Source organism: Lissotriton vulgaris, chromosome 12, assembly GCF_964263255.1.
Source record: "Lissotriton vulgaris chromosome 12, aLisVul1.2, whole genome shotgun sequence".
In the NCBI taxonomy this organism is placed as follows: Eukaryota; Metazoa; Chordata; class Amphibia; order Caudata; family Salamandridae; genus Lissotriton; species Lissotriton vulgaris.
This window is the reverse complement of record NC_141700.1, coordinates 33,004,381-33,028,028: the sequence shown is the minus strand read 5'-3', so window position 1 is coordinate 33,028,028 and position 23,648 is coordinate 33,004,381. Positions and strand designations below refer to the sequence as shown.

At 46.1% G+C, this 23,648-nt stretch overlaps 1 protein-coding gene across 2 annotated transcripts in view; it reads right to left on the bottom strand.

Annotated features, from left to right (window-relative positions):
* LOC147673144 (uncharacterized) overlaps window positions 1-23,648 on the bottom strand; it is a 166,337-nt gene that overhangs the window by 56,166 nt on the left and 86,523 nt on the right. Inside the window, exons 8-9 of one of the 2 annotated variants that reach the window (XM_086946890.1) lie at window positions 7,620-7,672; window positions 2,324-2,454 (exon numbers count right to left, since the gene is read on the bottom strand). In XM_086946890.1, the coding sequence (XP_086803016.1) occupies window positions 2,324-2,454; window positions 7,620-7,672 (184 nt within the window). Of the gene's footprint in view, window positions 1-2,323; window positions 2,455-5,193; window positions 5,463-7,619; window positions 7,673-23,648 lie in introns of those variants that run through there. The other variant, XM_086946889.1, reaches the window with a different exon arrangement.

Below are 23,648 nucleotides of genomic sequence, written 5' to 3'. Positions count from 1 at the left end.
TACTGCAGATGGTTTGGAATCCCTTTTTTCCTTTTTCATTAATGTTTTTGCTTTGATTTTCTCATCCTACAATGAATGAATAGACTGGGTTTAGTGAAGCCATAATGGTGCTGGGGAACTTGAGTTGTCGAGTGTCCAGCCCGTGTACTCTCTATGGCTTCCCTGGCACTTCCAATATTATGGAATTGAAGTAAATATTGTAGGGGCATACCTGTTCATGCAGATATGCCCACACCTGAGATATTGTGCACCAAGCCTTAGAGCTTGTAAGGCCTGCTAGAGGTGTGACTTATCTATTCCCTAGGCAGTGCTGAATAGCATGGCACACAGGCAGTGTGCCATGCCGACTTTGTCATTTTTCAATGCACCAGGGCATGCAAGCTGTATTGTCAGTGGCATGGCCTTGGTGAGAGGTCCCGAGGGGACCCTATTCAGTTCACATGCCCTAGGTACCAAGCGTAGCATTTACTAGGGACTTAAAGGGGGCTGAAGTTGCCAATTGTGCGACAATTTTAGGGAAGAAGCACTTGCACAGGGAACCTGGTTGGCAGGAACCCTGTGCACTACAATCAAAACCACATCATTTTCCAGCCAAAAATTGGGGGACTAACCATATCAAAAGAGGTACTTTCTCCCAGCGCATTCATTCCACCAAGGCAGCTCAACTGCATTTGAAAGGATCCTGGAAAATGTCCTGAACACTAAACGAATACCCCAGACATTAATGATTATGGGAAACGTAGTTTAAAAGGGGTAGAGGGTCTCCGGACGAGAATGTAGATGCAGACATGTTCGTTGAACTAACTTCAAGTGTTGTGCATGGTTTCTTTCCGCTACACAGACTTTAATCATATTAAGAAGCTAGCTTTATAATAAGCATAACCACAATACTCATAAGGGCAATCTGAATACAATAAACACTTTCACTTACTTGTCCGCCAGCAGACATCTAGAAAGTCCTGTTGTGAAAGTCGTATTTATTAAGTGAAAACTGCAAAATGTATTGGTTTTCAAAGGCCAAAGAAGCTTTGAGGTGGTGTGTATCTTTTCTTTACATTAAGGTATTTGTTCTGTGGGCACTCAGACTTTGTATGATTTTGTAACATAAAAGGTCAAAACAAGTGTAAATAAATATATAGGTATACTTCCCTTTTACTTAGACACCTTCATGAGCACACATTCATCCTCCAGTTTGGTCTGTAATTTCAATGCCTGGACTTCAGGCACACATTTCAGGAATGGAGGCAGGCATCCATGATTTCAATGTCATGAATATGTATTTAACTAAAGCACGTCACTGGGGTCAGATGCTCAGATTTCCACATGAGCAGTACAGACTGTGATACAACTTAAAATATCCTTCTTTGAGCATCCTTTCCTGGGTACATGAGTAGAACCTAACATGTATGGGGTTGGTGACACATGGAGTACAGAACCCATAAGTGCATTCCAGCACGAGGAGACACGTCTCAGAGGCTTGCCAAAACACCACCACATGCATTTTAGGTTACTTGAACTGATGATCTAATCAGCATAGAGTGACCAGCTTGTTCTCCCTTGTCGAAGGTGAGGCACCGCAACGAGTTGAGCTCCTTTGTTCTATTTAGAGAATTGTTCACTTACCCATTGCGGACATTGGTTACCTGGAACCTCAAATCATTGAACGTTACGTGAACTATCGTTTGAAAGGCAAACAAAGGCTGCATAATTGTAATCCAAATCATCGGTGCCAAGAGGCATTTCTGGCAGAAAGGGATCATATTAGCAGTTGCTATTCTTTACTTCTACACAGAAGATGCACACTCCAGAGAGCTGTTATTTTTTCCTGCGTGACTATGCCAAACTTTTGAAAACCCATCAAGCATGGAGGAGGCCATGTCCTTCCTTGAATTTTCATGTGAAGTCAATATCCAGGGTGACTAGGAAGGCAGTGGCTATGCCTTTCGTATGAGACATTTTGTGGCGTACAGGACAGGTAAACCAAAAACTTGTCAGCCTGAAATAAAGAAACATCCCAAAATCTATAAACCTCTGTAGCATCTTTAGACATCTGCACCGTCTTAGTGTTGTATTCAGGAATGAGCAATTGGTAAGAAAAATGTGAATCATAATAAAGAGACCAAGTTATGCCCATGACAGAGCAACTTAATGTGCCCACTCTGATGATAATTTATAACTTTGGCGGCAGAAGTATGTTAATTTCTGAACCCCCAGCCGACGGATATTCAGCAAGCAAGCTGTGTTTCTGTAAAGAGATAACTGCAAGGATTGTAAGTATTAAGGGACACCAGTTGTCTTTCGCTAAGGAGTTCTGGTTACTTACGTGCTACCAGCATCCCTGATCACCCTTCCTTCAAAAACAGGGCCACGCGCGTCTTTGCAGCCCCTCTCTTGAGAAATTGTTTCCATATCTGGCCATTTCGTGATGATAGGTGCTGCCTGTATCGGCTGTTTCTGCAAAGATGAGAACAAAAATTAATGTTTAGGTTACTTATTTAGTAAAAGGCTTCTCTCCACATAGAGGCGCTCCAGTCCTTTTTACAATGAATGTGAAGGTTATTAGAGCAACCTACCAGCCAATGACTTTCTAATTTCACACAAACTGAAGGACACTGTAAATTACTAAAAAATAAGAACAAAGAGCACTTTTCAGTTTAGAAGTGCAGAACTGCATCAAGAGGAACACAACTTGGGATGAGCCAAAAATAAACGATTTAAATGGCAAATACCATCACCAGAATTCAGACTTGGTGGTGGACATCAATAGAAGATTACAGCTACTATCAGGGAGTAGAAAAGGCTCCTCAAGTGGTTACAACCAAGAGCAAGTCCAGTACTAAGCCTCACAATTAGCAAATGAAATGCAATTTCATGAGCAAAAAGACTGTGGGAGAAGGTATATAAATATTCAGTGAAAGCGTAATGTTTTGTAACAATTGTGGGGAGATATTTAACACTACGAATATTTATTACAAGTAGTGGTAAGTCAAAAAGCACGCATATTGAAGAAGCTAGTGCAAAGATGTTAAAATTCATGCTAATGAAAATCAGTTTTTTTATTTATGCAAACTTTTTACTTCTTGAATTATAAATCCACAAGAAGTGCCTTGTCGGCAGTAAGCCTTAATAGAAATAGAGTATGGCAGACCATACATGTATAAGCAGTTGTGAATAAAGAACCTAAGGAAGTTTCTGTCCTTTTAGCTAGTTATTTCACCGCAAGTAGAACAATAGAAGCAAATACTCATCTATGGAGAGTACCTGAAACATAAAGAAAGAAGCGCACAGAAACAATGGCAAGTCAGTCAAGCATGAAACATCGAGACAAGGTTATCAAAGGAACAGGAAAAGAGTGGAGGGGAGTGGGACCTAGAAGAAAAATCAATCCATGGAGATATAGTAACACAAGTGTTTTAAGAAGCAATATTAACCCCATAAAAGCAGTTTTTTAAATGGTGATTTTGATAGCTGGAAAAGAATGTCTACGCTAAATAAGACGGTGAAACGGGTAAGAGAACCTGTCATCAGATAAATTCTAACTATGATATTCTTTAGTTGTTGTTGTATAGGGTTTAAGGATGTACACAAACGGTGTCCTGTCGCCTTGAAATGCTAGGAAATAAGCATTTCAACTCTCAAAATATGGAACAGGATTATAAATATGACAGGCAGGAAAATGTGGCTAGCAAAGTCAATGAGAAAGCAAGTAAATAGATTTTACAGTCATACGCAATTACACAAAGGACTAACTTGGGCAATAGGAGTGAGTGGAATCTGTATGGTATGAAAAAGGAGGAAATTGATAGTATTTATTGTAAATATCACTGCTAAAGAAGGATTGTGGGTTTAATCTTCATCTCATTTTAACATTTTAGAGAGAGGCATTCTGATACACTATTTTAGGATGACAAAAGTAGTTCTAGTTTTGATAAATGAAAGCTGAGCACACAGTTCTATCAATCGATGTAAAAACATCTAATAGCACTTTTTTATTGCTTTCAACACGTTACACTTCACGGCGATTTGAGGCTTCAAAAACCATTCTAGAACAACTTTGCTGAACACAAAAGTGACATCAGTTTTAGTCAGATCAGACAGTCATAGGAAAAATCTCATTCTGTAAGAACTGCCTTCTGTATTCAAGTGCCCACTAGGATGTGCAATTCGGCTGCTAGTTATATAAAGAGTAAACCCAATAGCAGGATTTATTCGGTTAAGGAAAGTGTCAACATGGGAAGATTAAAAATTCTAAAATGTGGCAAACACTCTACAAAAGTGTAACATGTTAATAGGGATCAAACATTTTCACGCATATGCGTCAACCCACGACTCACATCCACAATATCCTTAAGAGGATGCTCAAATATGTCACAATCAGTCTCAGAGCAAAAAAGAAAAGAATATATCAAACAACTTGAGAACTTAATAAAGATGATGTCGGAAAGTGTCAAGAAAGCCATACTTTTCATTGGATGGCTCCTCTCAAGACATGATAAATGGAAACATCACTATGTTTTAATATATTGGTAAAAACCTCCTCAAGCTTCAAAGATCCAATATTTTCTTTCCCCAAATTAATCGGATTACGTGTTGATCAGAAAAAGAGTTGCATCCAGATGAATAGGACAGTAAAAAATAATTTTTAAAGAACTTTGTACATCGCCTGACGTTTAAAGAACATCCAGAGATACAGAGGTAACCTTCTGAATACCCTAAGTGCATGAAGGACAAAACACTGTTGTACATCTGGGAAGGAAGGGATGGTAAGAAAATTACAGGAAAATAAATGCACATTTACATGAAGAATTTAATCAGCAAGGACATCATGACCTCAGCAATCAACAGGAATATGCAATCTATTAAATAACACAAACCTAAATCTCTTGATCGCAAAACGTATGAAAATGAAACCTAAGTTTACTAGATAATTGTTTGACATACGGAAGTTAAGCATTAAAGTTGGAATATTAAAATTCGGACAAACAATTGCCTATGAAACTGCTATCATTTGTCAAACAAGGCCTATTACATCTAAACAACCAAAGAACAATGTTTTATTGTGAACTAAACAAAGCTGTACACTTTTACACCCTTCCTTTTACACTTCAAGGTTTTTAAATGAAGACACAAAACTCCAATCAAAGCACCTCAAGGTATTTAAGGTATTTCAAAACCTGCATTCAAGATACTTACTGTGAAGCAGATGCACCCTCTATCCATTTAAGATCAAATCACTGGAACAGCAAAGAATGCTGTGAGGCAGCCAACTGGCCATCACTATGCAATGTTTGAAATATGTATCACTTTGTTATTTGTGCCTCATTTAATGCTGCTTTTAGAATTAGTATGGGGTAACCATTCTTCTTTCCCCTCTGATAACTGCAACAGGCTCAACGTTGCAGAATCATATGTGTAACACAAGTCAGCAGAAATGCGAATGTTTCTTTATTGTTAATCAATTCCTGTATGGTATTTAAAAAACAAAATATACCACTTCAGCAAAAGAAAATGAAAAGAGGAAGGAAACATTGAAAAAACAATTGAATGGTGTGCCCATAGTACTGGTTTTATATAGTACACATTCATCAACAAGTTCCCCCCCCCCACAAGTGTTAATAACTTAACAATGAACAATGACTTGCCTGACATATGCACGGCTAAGAGCAACGTTGTACCGATGGAAACAGAGATCTCCTGTCAAGTGTACTACCCGTTTACATTTAATCAAGCGCTCCAGTTTACCCTTAAAGAGGGATTTCAGAGGGATTTTAATCATATCAGGAAGTTAAATGTGGGATCTAATACATTTGTAGGCCAAGCACTCTCCTTTACATTAGAGCTAACATAACAGTCAAGCTGTTGAAAAGGGCTCAACTAGTTTAAAATGCTCTTCCCGTAAGAAGAGTTTTGGGATAAATATCAGGGCACCAAAACCTGAAAAGAACATGGCTATGTACTTAAGAATGTGATGAATGCATGCAGTGGGGTAGGCTGCTCCAATCCTGTGCAACAAAAAGTGATATCACATTACGTGGCAGTAAGACTGTACAGCCCTGGCATCAAATGCCAACATGAAGTGATGCCCTCTACAAAGAAGCTATTCAGGATGTCCAGTCGAGCCCAGGACTAATTACCAGACCTCAAAAGCAACTCCGCCGTTTCCATTTCACCCAACTTTACAGGACTGAACCCTTTATCGTGGTGCGCCTCCATGCACCACAGCTCAGCTGCCTGCACCGGTTTCACTCAATCACTTACATTAGCGATTCCGAGGCTGCCATCTGTCACTGCTTCTCAGAATGGTTTTCATGCAATACTGGGTTGATTAGAGCACTCTTAAGCATGGTTTTAATGAATCTGATGTACACACACAATACAAATATCAAGAACATTAATAAACCAATTATTAAATATATAGCACACAACACACCTTACCACATGTTAAGGACCTCTACTGGTTAAATTCAACCCACCAAATTTGAACTTGTTGCAATAAAGAACCGTCTGTAATTTTAGTACACCAGACTCACCATTCTTTACTTGTCAGAGACATGACTAGTGGTATTGGAAATAAGGTCCCGGATACATGAAGGGCAGGGGTCTATGTGCAGGGTTGGAGGTGCGAATGACTAGTTAATTTTTTGCGCCAATCTAACCAGTCCTTCAAAATATTCATCTAGTCGACTCCACAAGCCAATGAATAAACCCTTCCTCAATATACAACTTGGCTGCAGTTCTTTCAGAAGTTTACATTTTATCAGTTGGACACCATGCTGTACAGGGGGAAAAAACGCCAACCCACTTTTCTTTCATAAGGGACTAAGCTTGCGACCTCCCATGAGAATACAATTTCTCCCACTTCACGAACGGTTGATGCTGGCTTCTAAAACACTCGTTATTTACCACCACCACCGTCAGCTTAATTCCTGCACCATTTACACATTTTCAAATGTCATTTTTACCACTAACAAAGCATCTCCTTTTATTCGATCCTTCACCTCAAAAAAGATTGAATGTGGCTCTGGTGACACATCCCAGCCGCCAACCAAAGGATAGTAACCAAGAAAATGCATGGCAGGGGCTAAGGCTGCCATGCGCCAGTCTAGGTCATGTTGTGTCTAAAGGAGGCGTACTGTGGACATATGTCAAGTATTTAAAAAATAAATTCAGGTAAAAGGCAGTCTCAAATTAACCTAGCCTGATGAAGGTAACTCCAGATCACATCCAGCACAGAAAGCCACATCTGGACTTTGGGGATTCATGTTTGTGCATCTGGTTCATAGAGAGATGACTTGCCTATTAAACGTGCTTCACCTGAACTATTCAGGGTGTGTGCCTGTTCACAGGTAATCAAATGTCAGAGCAAACAATTAAATTTTTAAAAAAAATTTATGGAGTTTTACATAGCGCATAATTGACCAAAAGGTATCAGAGCCCAGAATCACAGGATGTTCAGCGTCATTGCGAGACTCGAACCCGGAACCCCAGATTCGAGGTCGACCGCCCTAGAAGTTAGGCCAACTCCTCTCCCCATTCATGTGAAATACACGAAAGCAAATGTGGATGAACACGGCAGGCAGCTTAGCCACATGTGACTGGCACTGTACTGATAAACTCACCTTCTTGACATCGAGTCTCACAGTCAGATTTTCAATCTCCAATTTGCCCCGCACTGCAAGTAATATTTAAGCCAGTTAGAATAAGATTAAAGGAAGAAAAAACAAAAATAATCTTTTTGAGGACTTAGCATTTTATAAAAAAAGGATTCGTGAAATGTGAAATAAATATAAAATCAATAAGAAAGAATGAAAGAAACTAGGAAAATTAATTAGGGAAAATGTACTGGAGGCAACAAGCATAGCAAAGGTCTGTGAGACACCCACATGAATAACAGCAGAGGAAATATATGGCTACAGCAGGAGGCAAATTACGATAATCAGTTTCAAAGTAAGTGGAGAAAAAAGAGGTCTCTGTCCATACAGCTGCAATCAAAATACAATTTCAGTGCATAATCCTTCAAACACTTCCCCACTTAGGGTTAAATTGTTACTCCCTATCTATAACACTCAAAATGCATTTAGCTGATACATAAAGTCGCAGAACTGGAAATTGTATCAGTAATAACGTGCAGCGAGTTGCTCACAACATTCCAAACATATTAAGTAAATCCTTTCTGCATTGAGTAGCATTTGTAGCACAATTAAAGCACAGATTGGGCTGTACAGAGTCATATTTTACTGTACTTATTTAACCTCGAAAGTCTGTAAAACTGAGTATGTCCCATTAGGATACAAATCAGCAACCTTTTCTTTGTAAAAAGTTCTCAGAAGGACTGCTAAACTAAATGAACCCTCTTGCCTTATAATGACTATTCCATCTCTTGGGGAGATGCATCGCCTAGCAGGGGACACTTCAGGCGAACTACCGGTCCCAGGAGCCAGCAGGACCGTGAGGGTGTGCTTAGCCCCTCCCTCAACCCTCTTCAAAAGCTGCTCGCCTAGCAGGGGACACTTCTGGCGAACTACCGGTCCTAGGAGCCAGCAGAACCTCGAGGGTGTGCTTAGCTCCTCCCTCAACTCTCTTCAAAAGCTGCTCGTGCCTCCTGCTTCGCGGGAGATGCATCGTATAGCAGGGGACACTTCTGGCGATCTACCGACCCCAGGAGCCAGCAGGAACACGAGGGTGTGCTTAGCCCCTCCCTCAACCCGCTTCAAAAGCTGCTTGCGCCTCCCGCAACGTGGGGTGTGCGCCGGGCAAAGGGCGGGCCCGTCTAAGCCTGTCATTGCCAGGAGGAGGCAGGGCTGAGCCAGGGCCCTAACATCGTCCGTTCTACCCTGTGACCCGATTGCTTCTGCGTCCACCCGTCGGCAACGAGTGGAGGAGAGGAATATCGGGTGCCACTGTCATCCTTAATCAAGGAAGTTTTTGTTTTGTGGCCGAATAGCTTGGACACGCAGAACCGTAAAGCTCGATCAGCACACATGAGCGAGGACTAAAGTACCGCCGGGGACGGTTAATCGGGACACATATTATTGAGTAGATATTGTGTAGATAGTAAGGAGGGTGGCTTTTGGTTCCCCCTGGTATGCTTTTGAAAAGTACCTCTGTAATGAACAAAGGGAGGCCTAAGTCAGACAATGGGGGAGGGAGCCTAAAAGGGACACCTTTTTTGTTTGGGCAGAGTCTGCTCTGGCCCAAGAAATTTTTTCAGCTGAAAAAAGACTCTTTGGACTCGATCAGGGTACAGAAAAGGATATCAATGAGTACTTCAGCCAAGGCAGGGACACCGAAGGTAGTAACCCCGAGACCTTCAGATGGTGAGAATACGCCACAGAGGGTGTTTGAGATTCGCGATGCTTATGCAGCAGCAACTGGGTTATCGCCCCAGGGGAGTTCAGATTTAGTGGTAAAACACAGAGTGGAGTTGCCACAATATATGTATGAACAGAATGACCTCACTACTGGGGAGAGGGAAGAGGGCAGCCCTACGTTTTTAGATATGTCATCACTATGTAGGGAGGGAGTGAGCACGGGAAGAGGGGTTGGCGCTGGTTGAAGTATTGGAGAACTGCGAACCAGCTAAAAAAAAATCGTGGAGGTGGTAACCCGGTCTAGAAGGGCGCTCTTAGATAAAGGATTGCGAAAAACAAGGACCCCCTGGACACTGATAACAGTGAGAATCCTAGGGCAGATAAACACATGACCAGCAGGGAAGGTGTGCAGATAAACACATGACCAGCAGGGAAGGTGTGCCTGCAAGCGTTCCCTCAGTTATAGCTAAGTGCCCACGAGGGGGCGCAAGATGGTCAATAGCAAAGGGAATAAGAAAGAGACATCAAAGGAGGGTGGGACTAAAGGCAACCAGGACGTGGAGGGTACTTCTCACTGCATTAATTGTAGAGGGACGGAAAAGGGTGATGGGGCGGACTCGGCATTATGGCTAAGGCTGGAAACTTTCCTCACCAGCTAATTAGCCCCGCTCCATAAGAAAATCACCGCAATTGAAGAAAAAGTGTCCCTACTGTTAGAACTGAAGAGGGATTCACCTAGTATAGTCACCACCCAATCTAATGAAGTGCAAGACAGAGCAGCCCGACGCACCGACGGGCCGGGGGGAGTATTACAGGTGGATTTACAACAAAGAGAAAGAGAAGCCAACAACATGGGTAATGCACGAGTGGAGCCTCAGAGGTCTGATAAAGATGGGAAAAATAGATGGGAGGAGAGAGACTCGACCCAAAGGAAGGAAGGGCAGATAGCACAACCTTTAAGTCGGTCGATAAGATTGAGGGCACAGGGGGGCATAGGGGACGGTGCTGGTGCACTGCAAACGGTTGTGCCTGGCAGGGGTGGAGTTCGGTGGACTTGCCCGTTTTGGACCTCCTGCCAGCAGCTAGTCCATATACAATAGTGTTGACAGGGGTCCCTGCCTCAACTGAAACTCGAGAAGAAACCCCTCAAATGCTAATTAATAAGGCAGCCCACTGGCTAAACAATAATGCCCAGTTCAAGCTTGAGCACTACAGGCATATCTTAATGGCAAGAAGGGTGTCCTGGATAGGTCCTAGCATAAAGTGTTTTGCAGGATACACAGTGATTTTAAATTTTAGATTCCCGGGGCTGGTACAGGATCTTCTTGCTCATTCCCGGGGTGGCTTTCGGGGGGAGAGTGGTACATCTATCCAATTGCTACCACTGGTTTTTTATTTTTTAATCGGGACCAAAGGACAAGACCTCCAAATAAGATTGAATGGCGAAAGCACAGTGGTAGTGTTGGAGCGGGGCCTTCTTACTCACAAAAAATGGTTATGCCCCACTAGCAACAAGCATTGGAAATGCAATAGGTCTCGCAGCATTAGAGTTAGTGCTTTTAGAATTGTTTATGGGTTTTTTTTGTAAATCTTTAGCATTTTTGTTTCCTGTAGCCAATGCTAAAGAATTACAAATAAAAAAAGCCATAAACCAATAGCTCCAACTTTCCAAATGCGAAACCTATTGGCAACGCCAGTGCTTGTTATGTAAGAGAAATCAACACATGGAAAGCGCACTATATAAAACTCTAAAATAAATAGGCAATGCCCACCATCCTACTGAGGTAGTACGACCGAACCACGCCTTGCTTCGCCTGTGCAAAATTATGTATAAGACCAAAAAAGGAAAAAAAAAGTTTATTAATCTATGCATATATTTATTGCAGATGGTTTAAAGTAGCCAGATACATGACCTCAATGTTCGTAGTTCCTGTGTGATCTAAAAGACAACATTTGTGTACTCAAGTTCCAGGATGCACGACCTATCAACCAATTCTGAGCAATAAATGTAAAGTCATCAATAAAAAAAATGTTTAAAGGCTGAGGGGTTGCCGGAGCACTTTTTAAATATTTTCCAGGCATGGTATATATAGATTTTACAATACATCCATAGTTGTTCCACTGATTTCTGTGGATGTTCGGTGTCCACATACAGTGTCCCGCTGCTGTTCGCCAGGAACTTCGCCTGGCTGTGTAACCGCACTTGGTAACCCGATAACAAGGCAATTCCTTGAAACTGTTGGGCAACTTTAAAAAAAACATTGCCCAGTTAAAAAGGTCGTTGACAGCTTTATCGGAACACTTCCGGAGATTTTGGAGAAAAACAAATCTGAAATAGCTTGCCCTACAAGGGATGCGAGGCCGGCTGACAAGGGCGAAAAAAGATGCACCATTTATCCCATGTGGGAAAAAAACACAGCCGTGTGCCATATTTGTAAGGAGCTTTCAGAATTCGATTCTACACGAACCCTGTTTGCAGACTTTTGCCTGTACTTTGGCTTCTCCATACCAAAACATTAAGGTTATCATTTGTAAAGGCCTTTTTCTCCCCGCGGGGGTTTGTTTTCCTCCCTCCCTCCCCCTTTGCTCCCGGGTGGTTTTGAAGAGCGTGCTCTGCCTGGAGATGTTTTTTCTAGCCGCCTAGACCTGCCAGCGACGGAGCCGGCTGGTTTTCTCCGGTCGCCCCGCGGGATGCCCTTCGAGATGTCCTTGTGTCTCCCGCACAAAGCAGGTCATTTCAGAGGGGCGTTGAGGTCTGGGGCATTCCAGCTTTAAAACCCACTAGACATATTAAGGTGCCCCTCTCGCCATACGACACATTAATCAACTAACAATGCACTGGCGCCTGTACGGTGGTCCGTAAGGCCTCCGTGACTGGCCCCTTCCGATTGACTATGTGCAAAAAGCTCGTATTTCTGTGGTGACTTGTCACTGGTGGTGTTCCTTCACATTCGAGTTCCTTTAGCCTCGGCATTTCCACGAATTACCAGTGCAACCCATGACATTCAAACTCAAAAAGCACTAAACTGGTACATGGGGAGACCTGGCCACAGGCGGCCATGTTATCACCCTAAACTCTGTCGCCACGACTTCCGTCCTCGAACTATTACAGAGCCTGCTGATCCGGATGTGAATAGACCTTCCATAACTCGTTGATGCCTGCGACCTGGGCACCACGTGACCTAGGCAGAGAGAGCTCTGAGGTCTGGCAGCAGAGAGGCACTAGCATCAAGAGGGCCTGGACAGGTACTGAGATCAGACACAGATGAGTACGTGTCTCATTTAAGGAGTTGCAAGTGTGACTATGTATCTCATTCCCAGGCTAGTCTTGCCTCACTGAGAGCGTTACAGTGATGGGGTGATGCAAGTAGCGTCCTTGAACCCAGAGCTTTGTGGGGAAATAGGGGGCCACCCATTGACGGGCCTGTTGATGGTTTTCTGGTTATACATTTGCCTCCAGGGTGTGTAAGGCAGCAGGGAGAGGAGCTGAACTCTGGGCCGCAGTATCGGACACTGGCAGTGAGATTAGTGCGCCCACTGTGAACAGAGAGCAGTGGGGCTAGGCGCTAAGATGCGGCAGCCGATCAATGGCGTGCGCTTGAAAGCAGTTGCATGGGTTATGGCCGTATTCCTGTGACAGCCATGTCTCCAGGGGCATCATGGCAGTGAGGTAGCCGGTGACAATTAATGAGCTGCACTGGTAGCTAAAATGCAAGCCTCAATGTGTGCATGGCAGTGTATGTGTCTGAGGTTGTGGGCGTGACTCTTACGTCCCTTGGTGAGACCTGTGCTGCGTCGGGGTGCACAGTGGAGGGCTGCAGTCATGTAATCCCTGCTGGGCCTGCACACATGTGCCGGTAAAAGTGGCACCTTCCTCCGTGTGTACAGGGCGGAGTAGCGGTCATCTCGGAGCATGTTTGCATGCGGGCATGTGTTGCACCGAGTGCAGTGTTGGCAGCCATTTCCCTCAGCGTAGGTCTGCCCTTGTATGCCAGAGCCGCTCCCTACTGCTAGGGTGCAGGGCCGTGGGCAGCCATTTCCCTCAGCGCAGGCCTGTTACCCGAATGGTGAGATCTCACTCTGTGGTGGCGAGAGCCGTGCCTCGCACTGAATGGGTGGGGCGGCGGCATGCATTAATCCTCGCTCCTAAAGGCCTCTCACTATGTTCTGGTGGACGCAGTGGACGGGCACTCGCACCCTTCCAAAGCCCTCCTTCTGATAGCTGTTTACATGCCGGTGCTCACAACACCACCGATCCGCCATTAGACACGGAAAAACAACACAGGAGCAGCAACCCGGGCCAGGGAGCGCCTGTGGGGCTTGAGCCTGTACTGCGCCCTCCCAATTCAAGTCCTCGCTGCAGCAGTAACAAGACTCGCATGAACAAAAGAGCAGAGAAGCAGCAAAAGAAATAGTGGTTGCTGTCCTACTGGTGAACTTCGTGTACCTCAATGTTCGTAGTTCCTGTGTGATTGGTAATCTAAAAGACAACATTCGTGTACTCAAGTTCCAGGATGCACGACCTATCAACCAATTCTGAGCAATAAATGTAATCTGTTATATGGGGAGACAGAAGATTTCTTGTAGCAGCGCCCAAACTATGGAACACCCTGCCGCACGCGATTAAAACAAGCCCCTCACTTTGGTCTTTCCGAAAACAACTTAAGACCTGGCTTTTTAATCTGTAAACTCAGGCTCCCCTTCTATGGTCAAATACTGCAGATATTTTTTAGCGCCGAGATGCCCATGGGCCTTCGTTCGCGCTCTATAAATGCTGTTAATAAATAATAAAGTCATCAATAAAAAAAATGCTTAAAGGCTGAGGGGTTGCCAGAGCACTTTTTTTTTTTTTTTTTAAATTTTTGAAAACCTTTATTGTGTATCAAATCAGAACAGATACAGGCCTACAACCCACCGGCCGGCCACGGAAACAGTTAAGCACCAATGCAGGGTTACGGTGACATAGTATTACTCCTCATTTTAAGCAACCATTAAATTACACTTCGATTACCCCAGTACCATGTCCCAGAATCAATGAAGGTTAATTTTAAAAGGTTTTTTAAAGCAAGCATTGCAACAAATCGTACTGTTTCAAGTCTTATAAAAAGGAAATAAAGAAGGATCCATGCGGGAGGAGCAGAACCACAGTTTCAAACATATATGCAGGATATCAACACCAACCAGTGAGTTCCCCCCGGGCAGTAAGGCAGCTATCCTCAGAGTCAAGTAGAAGACCCCCCTCGCGCGCCACCCGGTCCCTGCCGCCACCTAACCCCTAGTAAACTAGGCATGGACCCGGACCAAAAGTGAAAATAAAAAATAGGAATAAAAGAAGGCACCATAGAAATAATGACTAAGTTCTAACTACTAACCCCCCACCCTACACGCATGCGGAGGCTACGGCCTGCCCCCCCCCCCCCCCCTGCAGTGTGTCTGTCGCCCAATAAACCCGAAATACAGCAAGACGAAGAAAGAGAAGGAAAAGATAAAGAAAAACGTTCCATGTGATATAGAGAGGGAGAGAAGGACGCCCTAATCTACCACTCTCAAAGACAAAAAAGGAAGACAGGAGGAGGATCAATTCCAGGCAACCCCGTTCCCGACAGTCATTAATACACCTTCCACCCCAAGTTCAGGATAAACGGCAAGCATTAAGGCAACACAGGAGCAAAGCATCAATCAACAGCGGTCAAGCAATCTGGACACAAGATACACCCCCAAACCCCGGTCCACCAGCCCAGCAGCCAAAAACAGGAAAAAACCGGCCTAGCCCTGACCCGAACGTGGATACACCCCCAGACGTATTCCCCAGGAGAGGCCCGCCCACCACAGAACAAAGGAGCAAAGTGGCGAGAGGAAAGAGGACAGCAACAAGGGAGCACAAAATGGCCACGATGAAACAGCAGGGAGTCCGTCGAGTGCAGCATAACGTTCCATAATTACACCAGGAGTACACGATATTGTATTCAGAATAGGCAAGAGACACAGCGCTGAAGGAGAAAGCAGCCACGATGTTACAGACAGTTCTCGAGGCACACACGTTAGGGAGTCCGGCCACAATGTTGCACACATCACTTGGAGGGGAAACAAAGTGTCCCGAGGGGAGTCATCAGGCTGGTGATTTTGGGTGTCAGCGAAGCCAACATCGAGCTCAGATGTGTAGCAAGCAGGAGAGAGCGCTGGCGCCCCATACGTTGCAGGCAGCGGTAGGCGGCAGCTTTGCAAATCCGAGGCATTAGTGCCCCAGCCCAACACAGACGCAAAGCAATCCAGCTTGTCCCCCAGTTCCAGGCAGCAGTGGCGCACTTCTGAACGGAGGTCCCGTAGGGCTGACAGGACAGTGCCAAGAGGAATCTCAGGCTGTAGTCCCTTGGTCTTGTGTCCCCGGGGGATCTCTCGAGTCTCGGGACCCCCTGTAGACAGGGCAGCATTGGTCTCTGGCGTGGACGGGCGCAGCTCCTCACCAGGCATGGCGGCACACTGAGCCATTGCGACCTAGTTCCGCGACGGGCACTGGTGTTAGGGGAGCACCAGCGCACCCTCCTGTAGCCGCTGGCTAAGTATCATACTCCGTGCCCCAAAAACAATCCGTGCAGGTTAGGCGCCCCTCTGCAATCCCGGGTAGCGAGGCACGGGGTCAGCAAACTATGTGCGACCCAAAATGGCCGGACAGTCTTCTCCCCGTACCTGCCGCCTCAGACAAAGGCTCCGCTAAGATGGGGGTCCACAGCACAGCAGTCACTGCCCTCTCCACGTCTGCATCGCGTTATCCCAGGTGATCAGGCTCGGGCAGCGCCTCGCAGGGGCCACGCAGGTTGCGCAGCAGCCGGCGCCGACGGAGCACTCCGGCCGGCAACAGGTCTCAGAGGCTTGGAAGGAGGAGCCCACGGAAGCGGGGTCCAGGGCCGGGAGCTAGGAGGCAAATATCTGCGGCTGCCGGGCAGGTCAGGGGTCCGGAAAAGCACCGCCGAGATCAGCGCCGTCTCGCACACCATCTGCCGTCGAGTGAACCAGGATCGGATTCAGGATATCAGCACGGCAAAAACGGACTGGCGGAGCCGGGAGCCTACAGGTCCGCTCCGATCGCCATCTTGGCTCCTCCTCGCCAGAGCACTTTTTAAATATTTTCCAGGCATGGTATATATAGATTTTACAATACATGCATAGTTGTTCTACTGATTTCTGTGGATGCTCGGTGTCCACATACAGTGTCCCGCTGCTGTTCGCCAGGAACTTAGCCTGGCTGTGTAACCGCACTTGGTAACCCGATACAAGGCAATTCCTTGAAACTGTTGGGCAACTTTAAAAACAAGGAGCCGCCCCTTGTGTACACGTACCCAGATGCTGCTTATAATAAAGCCGCTTTGTTGGGGAGAGTGACGGAGAAAACGTGGGCCATCACTTAAAAATAGACCGCAACAAATTACTTAAAACATATAAATGTCAGATGCACAGTACTTAACAACAGAGGCTAGAAAGCAATTCTAATGTTAGCGTGGCCATTTCCTAACCTGAATTTGTTGTAAACGCGCAGCACCCACTGAAGCTTGACGCTGCCTCCATTCTATCTTAAGTACGCAATTCCAAAATGGAATGGCCGCGCAGGGCATAAAGGAAGGCTGGACGGCTTAAGAGGAAAGGGACTGTACAAGGGAAGCCGGATGGGGGCGGGAGAGCCTGGTGGGGGGGGCGGGAATGCGAGCGAGGGGAGAAGGGTGGCAGGCAGATGCGCGGAGGGAAGCCGGATGGGGGCGGGAGAATAGGGAGAGGAGTTGCGTGTGCTTGTGTGGTCACGTGACCCGCTTTTGTGGTCACGTGACTCACATGCACTGTGAAGAAACCGCAGTGGTTTCACAAGTCGATCAAGCCCTTGAATTTTCGCCTATTACATTCGCAAGCGAATGATAATAGGCGAAACCTAATAAATAATGAGTGGCTGGCCTACATAAAAAATTTCCAGGTCATATGTCTACAGGAGACATGGGAATGGAATAGAGACCAGCTAGCCCTGAAAGTATTCAAATTTTTTTTCGTTCCTGCACGGAAAGAGCTGGTAGAAAGAGCCAAGGGAGGGTTGGACACATATGTGGATTTAAAATTGAAAGGGACATGGGAAGACCTGAGCTGGGACTCTGATGTTCTACAGGGGTAAAAACTATGCATGAGTGGTCAGAAGATACTTTTTGTGAATTTTTATAATGCGACAGAGGTAGGGCCCCCATTGATTAGATTTAAAGAACTGGAAAAAAGGCTGGCTGGGGAGGTTGACCAGGGGGGACGCATGTCCCAGCTGGTGCTTGCAGGAGATTTCAATTGTCACCTTTGTCCTAATGTGAAAAATAGATGAGGCGACTGGTCTTCTTGTCCACTGGAAAAGGGCACCATCTTAGAGCATACCATAGATGAAAGAGCTCAATAAGGTGCTGGGAACTTATGCTCTCCAACACACTCTGAACTTATTGAAAGGAGGGGATCCTGGTCAGGTGCGCCCAATCTTTAAAGGTAGAGGCTGAGACTCAGTTATAGATTTTATTTTTGTATCAAACACATTGAAACACAAAGTCATGGAGTTTGATATAGAATTGAGCGCTTTTAGTGATTATAATCCCTTAGTTATTGTTACTTCACGTGGTGCGGTACGAGGAAGGAGGATGCAGGGAACTTAGGACTTTATCAAGAGTCATCCCTGATGGAACAATCGTTTTTCTGTCCATCTCCCTCTGAACATTAATCTATATAGTAAATAAAGAGGACTGTTCATAGACGTCTTGCCAAATTTTTGAAGACGACTCACACTCTGACTACTTGTTTGCATGTATAAATAATTTTTGTGGCTTCCTAATACTACTAATTAAGAGATCTTTTGAAACGCTCATCTACAAAGAAACTTCCTACCCATTACGACGACTATATATACTCAAAAGAATTTGCCCTGAAGAAGTCCCTTGAGGACGAAACGCGTCGGCTGCGAACACCCGTGTTTTGACTGTACACCTTTTTTTGGAATAAAGAAAATCACGACTAAGAAAACCTACGTCTGTGATCATTGATATTGTAGTTCTGGAATTGTGTGGTGCACCTTTGCATTTATGTATTGATCCCTTAGTTATTGTGTTGAGGGACCCCAATATGACTAGATCCCAGGAAAAGGGGGGGTGTGAATGGGGTGTTAACAGCGGTTGATCAGGGGAGAAGGCTGAGATGGTCCCAGAGGGACGTCGATGCCTTTTATGGAGCAATAACGGCGGACAAACACCATTATGTATGGAGGTGCCTGAATCCTGCAGTAAAATAGGCTGATTTAGTCAAGGCCTATGAAGGGGTAACAATGCACATCGACAGACTCCTCAGGGCCAAGCCGGGAAAAAAGGTACGGCGGAACAAGGGTGGTTTGATCAGGCCTGCTCCAAGGCCCTGAGAGAGCTGAAACTGGCACTGAAAATCTGCCCTAGGGACAAAAGTAGGGTTAAGGCATGTCGAGGCTTATAGAAGGAGGCTGTTAAGCGCCGCAAAACTTCTCTCCAACAGCAGGCCTGGGAGAACTTGAGGGAAGCAGCAGAGACCAAAAATAGGACTGCATTCTGGAAGGTCATCAATGAACCATGCTTCCAAGATAGGGATAAGTCCAAGATTGTAAACCATATCTTGCCGGAGTCACCGTTTGAGTATTTTAATGGCCTATACCAGTGGTTCCCAAACTTTTTTGATCTGCGGCTCCCTTGACCTAATCGGCAGTTGACCACGGCTCCCACCATTTTTTTACCACGCCCCTTTAAGAGACCCCCCCCCCTCCCCCACACCCACAGCGACCCTCTGGATCCCACTTAAAACACTGGTTAAACCCCTCCATTCGTGCGAAGAGGCCTGTGGTGTCTGTGGGAACCCCAGCCCTTTATAATGTGCTGCCACTATCGCCATGTCGCAGAACAATATTGAATGTGTACATCAGTTCTCATTTCTGACTTTTGTTTATTGAGTTAATTCACCTTCCAGGTTCTCTGTATTTCTGGCTTTATTTTGAGGAGCTGAGGCAATGTGCCCTTTCTCCTGCCCTTCAGATGCCACGGCAGGGGCATAACGTTTAATGGGGCAACAGGGTCCAGAGTTCTGAGAGACCTACTGCTCTCCGACCGCAACTGTAGGTGCTCTTTAACTGCCAACCCAAGGTATCAGGACCGTTTTCCGAGCATGAGCTAGGACCCAAGGCAGCTTTCTACAAGCTCAAAGACCACAGGCCCATCACCACATTGTGCCCTTTTAGAACTTAAATCTCATTCTCAGAAGAATCCATGAATAGTCCCTCGAGAGGCAACCTTTTACAATTCCAGTAACAGGCGTTTGTTTCTAGAATCCCCATCATGGTCGATTGACTGCCAGTTGCTGCCCCCCTACCTCCCTCCCACCGTGGACAGACTCTGTACACAGCCCAGGACTGCTCGAAGCTTCTGGAACCTATGTATCTGACAAATGTAAATAAAACTCCTGCAGCTCGGCGCACCCAGCCTGGCCCCTGGGCACTGTGGAGCCAGCAGCCGGGCCCCTGGCCACTCTGGAAAATGCAGACTGCACCCATCTAAAGCCTGGAGTCTAGCAACCACCCTGACCCCTGTGGCCTCAAGTAGTCAGCCTTCTGCCTCTGAACCTTACAATGTACACTCAGCTTGACCCCAACCTCATAATCCTGCCATTCGCTTACATTTGTTTGTGCTCTTGAAATTCAAGAAGACAACGGCGACCTCTCAGCCAAATAAATTTCAACGCGCTTTATCATGAAGCGCTTTCTGCCCTCACTGTCACACTTGCAGCTTTGTACAGCTATAAATCACAAGTGCCGCCATTACCCACTGATAATGTCGCCCAGTCTTCTCTCTCTCTCCGAAATGAGAACATTTCACACTGCACGCAGATTTTAGCTGCAGTTGCCTGACCAACACAACGCTCGACCAGCCTGTACCAGCACTGCGTTTTCACACATACACACCAGGCATGCAACACCCATTGTACTCAAAGGCAGTGGGGGCTCCCCCATTGGGGCGTCGCCCCACTGCTTTCTCGCAGTGCGAGAAGGCAGAAACATAAATGCCATGACAGTTAAATATAATCTGTTCACTGGGGAGGCCGGGGTTAATCCGGGACGCTGCCACCACATTTCACCACTAAAATTAAGTGTTTCTTGGGATGTAAGGAGTTCTGAACTGGGCTGACCCTAACTACCACTGTCTGAAAATGCAGAATCTCTCCCTGCAGTCGTCTGGTGTCAGTTTTGGGGGTTTCGATCACAGGGTGCATAACAGTGCAGGCCACACACTCAATGGCCTCTTGCCGCTTGAATACTCGGAGCTACTGCTGCCTAACTCAGTGAAGCACGTTGAAACGACTTCGCAAGGATGAAAGGCTGGTTTTCCCGCCTGCAACTCAAGCCTGCAGGCTACACGCACCTCTTTGCACTCAGCACTCCTGAGCTACCTTACCAGCTGGGCCTGGCCCGGCGTGCTCAGGTCAGAAGAGCTCAGCCGGTTGGGGTAGAGGGCGGTAGGTGCTGCGGCTGACAGCAGCCCGACTTGGCGGTGTCTGTAACGTGCACTGCATTAATAATGTAGAAGAGCAGTAGAGTACAGAACTCAGGGGTGCAGTTCTGTGGGGGCGGGAGGAGTTTCTAGCGTCCACTGCATGCCTGTCGTTCCATTGCAAATCCTGCAATGGAGTAGCAAGTGTTTAAAGGGAGAATGATGTCACGTTAGGCTTGACAACCCCTTAACTGGGTGTCAGTCATCAAACAAACACACCAGACCCTTTATTGTTGGGTTGGTGACTGCTTATGACATAAGACTGGGTAAGAGGATGCAATCTTTACATTTCAATGAACTGGCTCTTTAAAACGGATCAATTTGACATCCATGAAGAGGCAGCAGTGCGGTCAACAACCATATTTATGTTTTTTTGGGGGGGACGGGGGTTCATATAGCACACAGATGGCCTTTTCAGAGTGCCTGTTGGTTCCACGGTGCGCTGGTGTGTCTCGAGGGGCTTGGAAATTCTCAGGGTTGAAGCCTGGCAGTGAAATTCTTATTGGAGCATCCAAGGGTGTAGCTTTCAAGTCCGACTTAACCACTTTGATGCTGATGACAAGCTCAGCTCATCATCAGGCTTACCTGCCGTGTGCTGATGACGAGCTGAGCTCGTCATGTAACGCGGTATTTCGAAAAATGCCGTCGACAGCGGGAAAAGCCGCCGCATCGATGCGGTTAATATTGAATTTATGGTGGTCGGGTTACGGTGGGGCCAACCTGCACTCATTTTTTAGGACTGGGCCATGCTGGTGAGCAAAAACACAATGCAGAGAATACACGGAACTCAGGCCCATTACATTTTTTTTGCTGAGTTTTATATAGCACAAACTTGACCCGAAACAGGTATCAGAGCGCTTTACATAGCACCAGTTACGTTACATGAGGATACACATTCATTTTTGTGAGGCACCGGGAGATTAAGTGATTTGCCCAGAATCACAGGATGTTTAGCGTCATTACCAGGACTCGAACCCAGTTCCTCGGGTCCGAGGTCGAGCGCCCTAGCCGATTTGTAGATACTGAGGGGCAGATCTAAAAGAAAGTGCTGCAGCGCGGCACCGCAAGCCCTTTGGCTATGGCACTTTCGGAGCACAAAAATGCAACATATCTACAATAATATGTTGCATTCCTGTGCTCTCCCCAGCGATGGCGCAGAAACAGCTGCCATGCACCGGAGCAGGCACCCTTGCACCATGGTGCAAGGATGCCTGCGCCATGGGGAGATTGCTTTTGTGAAGGAAGGGGCCCTTCATGCACAAAAGCAATCACTGCAGGCATTTTCCTCTTTCAATGCGTGCTGTAGAATACAGCACGCATTGAAACAGGAAAAAACAAGGAGAAATTAAAACATTTCTCCTCGTTTCGCTTGGCTACGCCACCCCTAAGGTGGCGCAGCAAACTGACACATTTCCAGGTCTACGATTTCTCGTAAATCTGGAAATGCATTAGTGGACATGGGTGTTGCGTGGGAATACCCACAGCAACACCCATGTCCCGCCCCTAACACTCAAAGTGGTGCGTGAACAGGGGCGATGTTTACAAGCACAGGTTAAGTCATGCAGGGTGACTTTACCTGTGCTTGTAAATATCCCTTAGCAGGCTGCGCCACCGGTGCGTCACGCAATGTGATGCACCGGCGGTGCATGGGCTTGTAAATCTGCCCCGACATGAGCAGGTTGTGAAATAATCAGCCTATAGTTTCAATGACCCTCCAGGATTAGCTGTGTTGCCGCTGTCCAGTTCAGACGCAGGTGATTGAGGTGGTGTGAATCATATCACCAGATGCCGTGTAGTACAAGTGATTAACAAATAGCATGAGCCAGTCATGGCAATTGTTCCCTGCATCTGAAACACTGGGCACTCGGCCTCTCTTGGGACGCTACTAGTGGCTTCTCTTCTTCCCTCCAGGAAAGCTTTGCCTAATCACCAACCCTATCCTTCACCCCACCCCACACCCATGTAACCTCTATAGCTCGCATATAATTTTCACAAAACACCTTAATTCTCTGTTACACAGACCATTAACATAATTAATATTTTTTTTCTCTCGCCCTAATGTTAATATTGAACTATACTAAAGTCGCATTTGACTTTATACAGATTTACAGTCTGCTCATAAACTAAGTGTAAAATGTCACCAGCCCCGACTGCTCAAAGGGCTTCAAGAAACACCCCACCCCCATCGTTTGTGGCAGCCCTGGATGAGACAGCTTTCCGGGATACACACAGCCGCACCCGAGCACTTCACAGGTCTTTAAAAATACCATTTGCAAGTTAATGAGGCCTTGCTGTTGTTTCACCCGTCCTAAGAGCCTCTCTGCCTATTGCCTAAGATTCAACCCCCCCCCCCCCCGCCCCCCTGCTGAAATATTTGATTAGCCCTCCCCCGAAATTTGGCTCTAGTTAAGCCTCTGAAACACCACTCTCTCCCTGCCCATTACTGGCTAGCATGCAACTTCGCTCATCGTGCGCGCGGCGCCCCTGGCACCTGATTACGGCGCACCGGAGTGCCGCAGCGCACAGTTTGGGAACCACAGGCCTATACAATTACAGCACCCCGAAGGACTGTCCAGTAACTAAGGAGGGGCAAGGAAGGGAAGAACAAATCATTTTTACGCTGAATGAAATCAAGGCGGTGTGGAGGCACTGACTAGGAATAAAGTGCCAGGGCCAGACGGGGTCCCCCCTGACTTGTTTTTAGCTCAAGTTGATTTGTGGGCATCCATATTGACCAGGGTTATAAACGCTGCAGTAAGCACAGGTATGC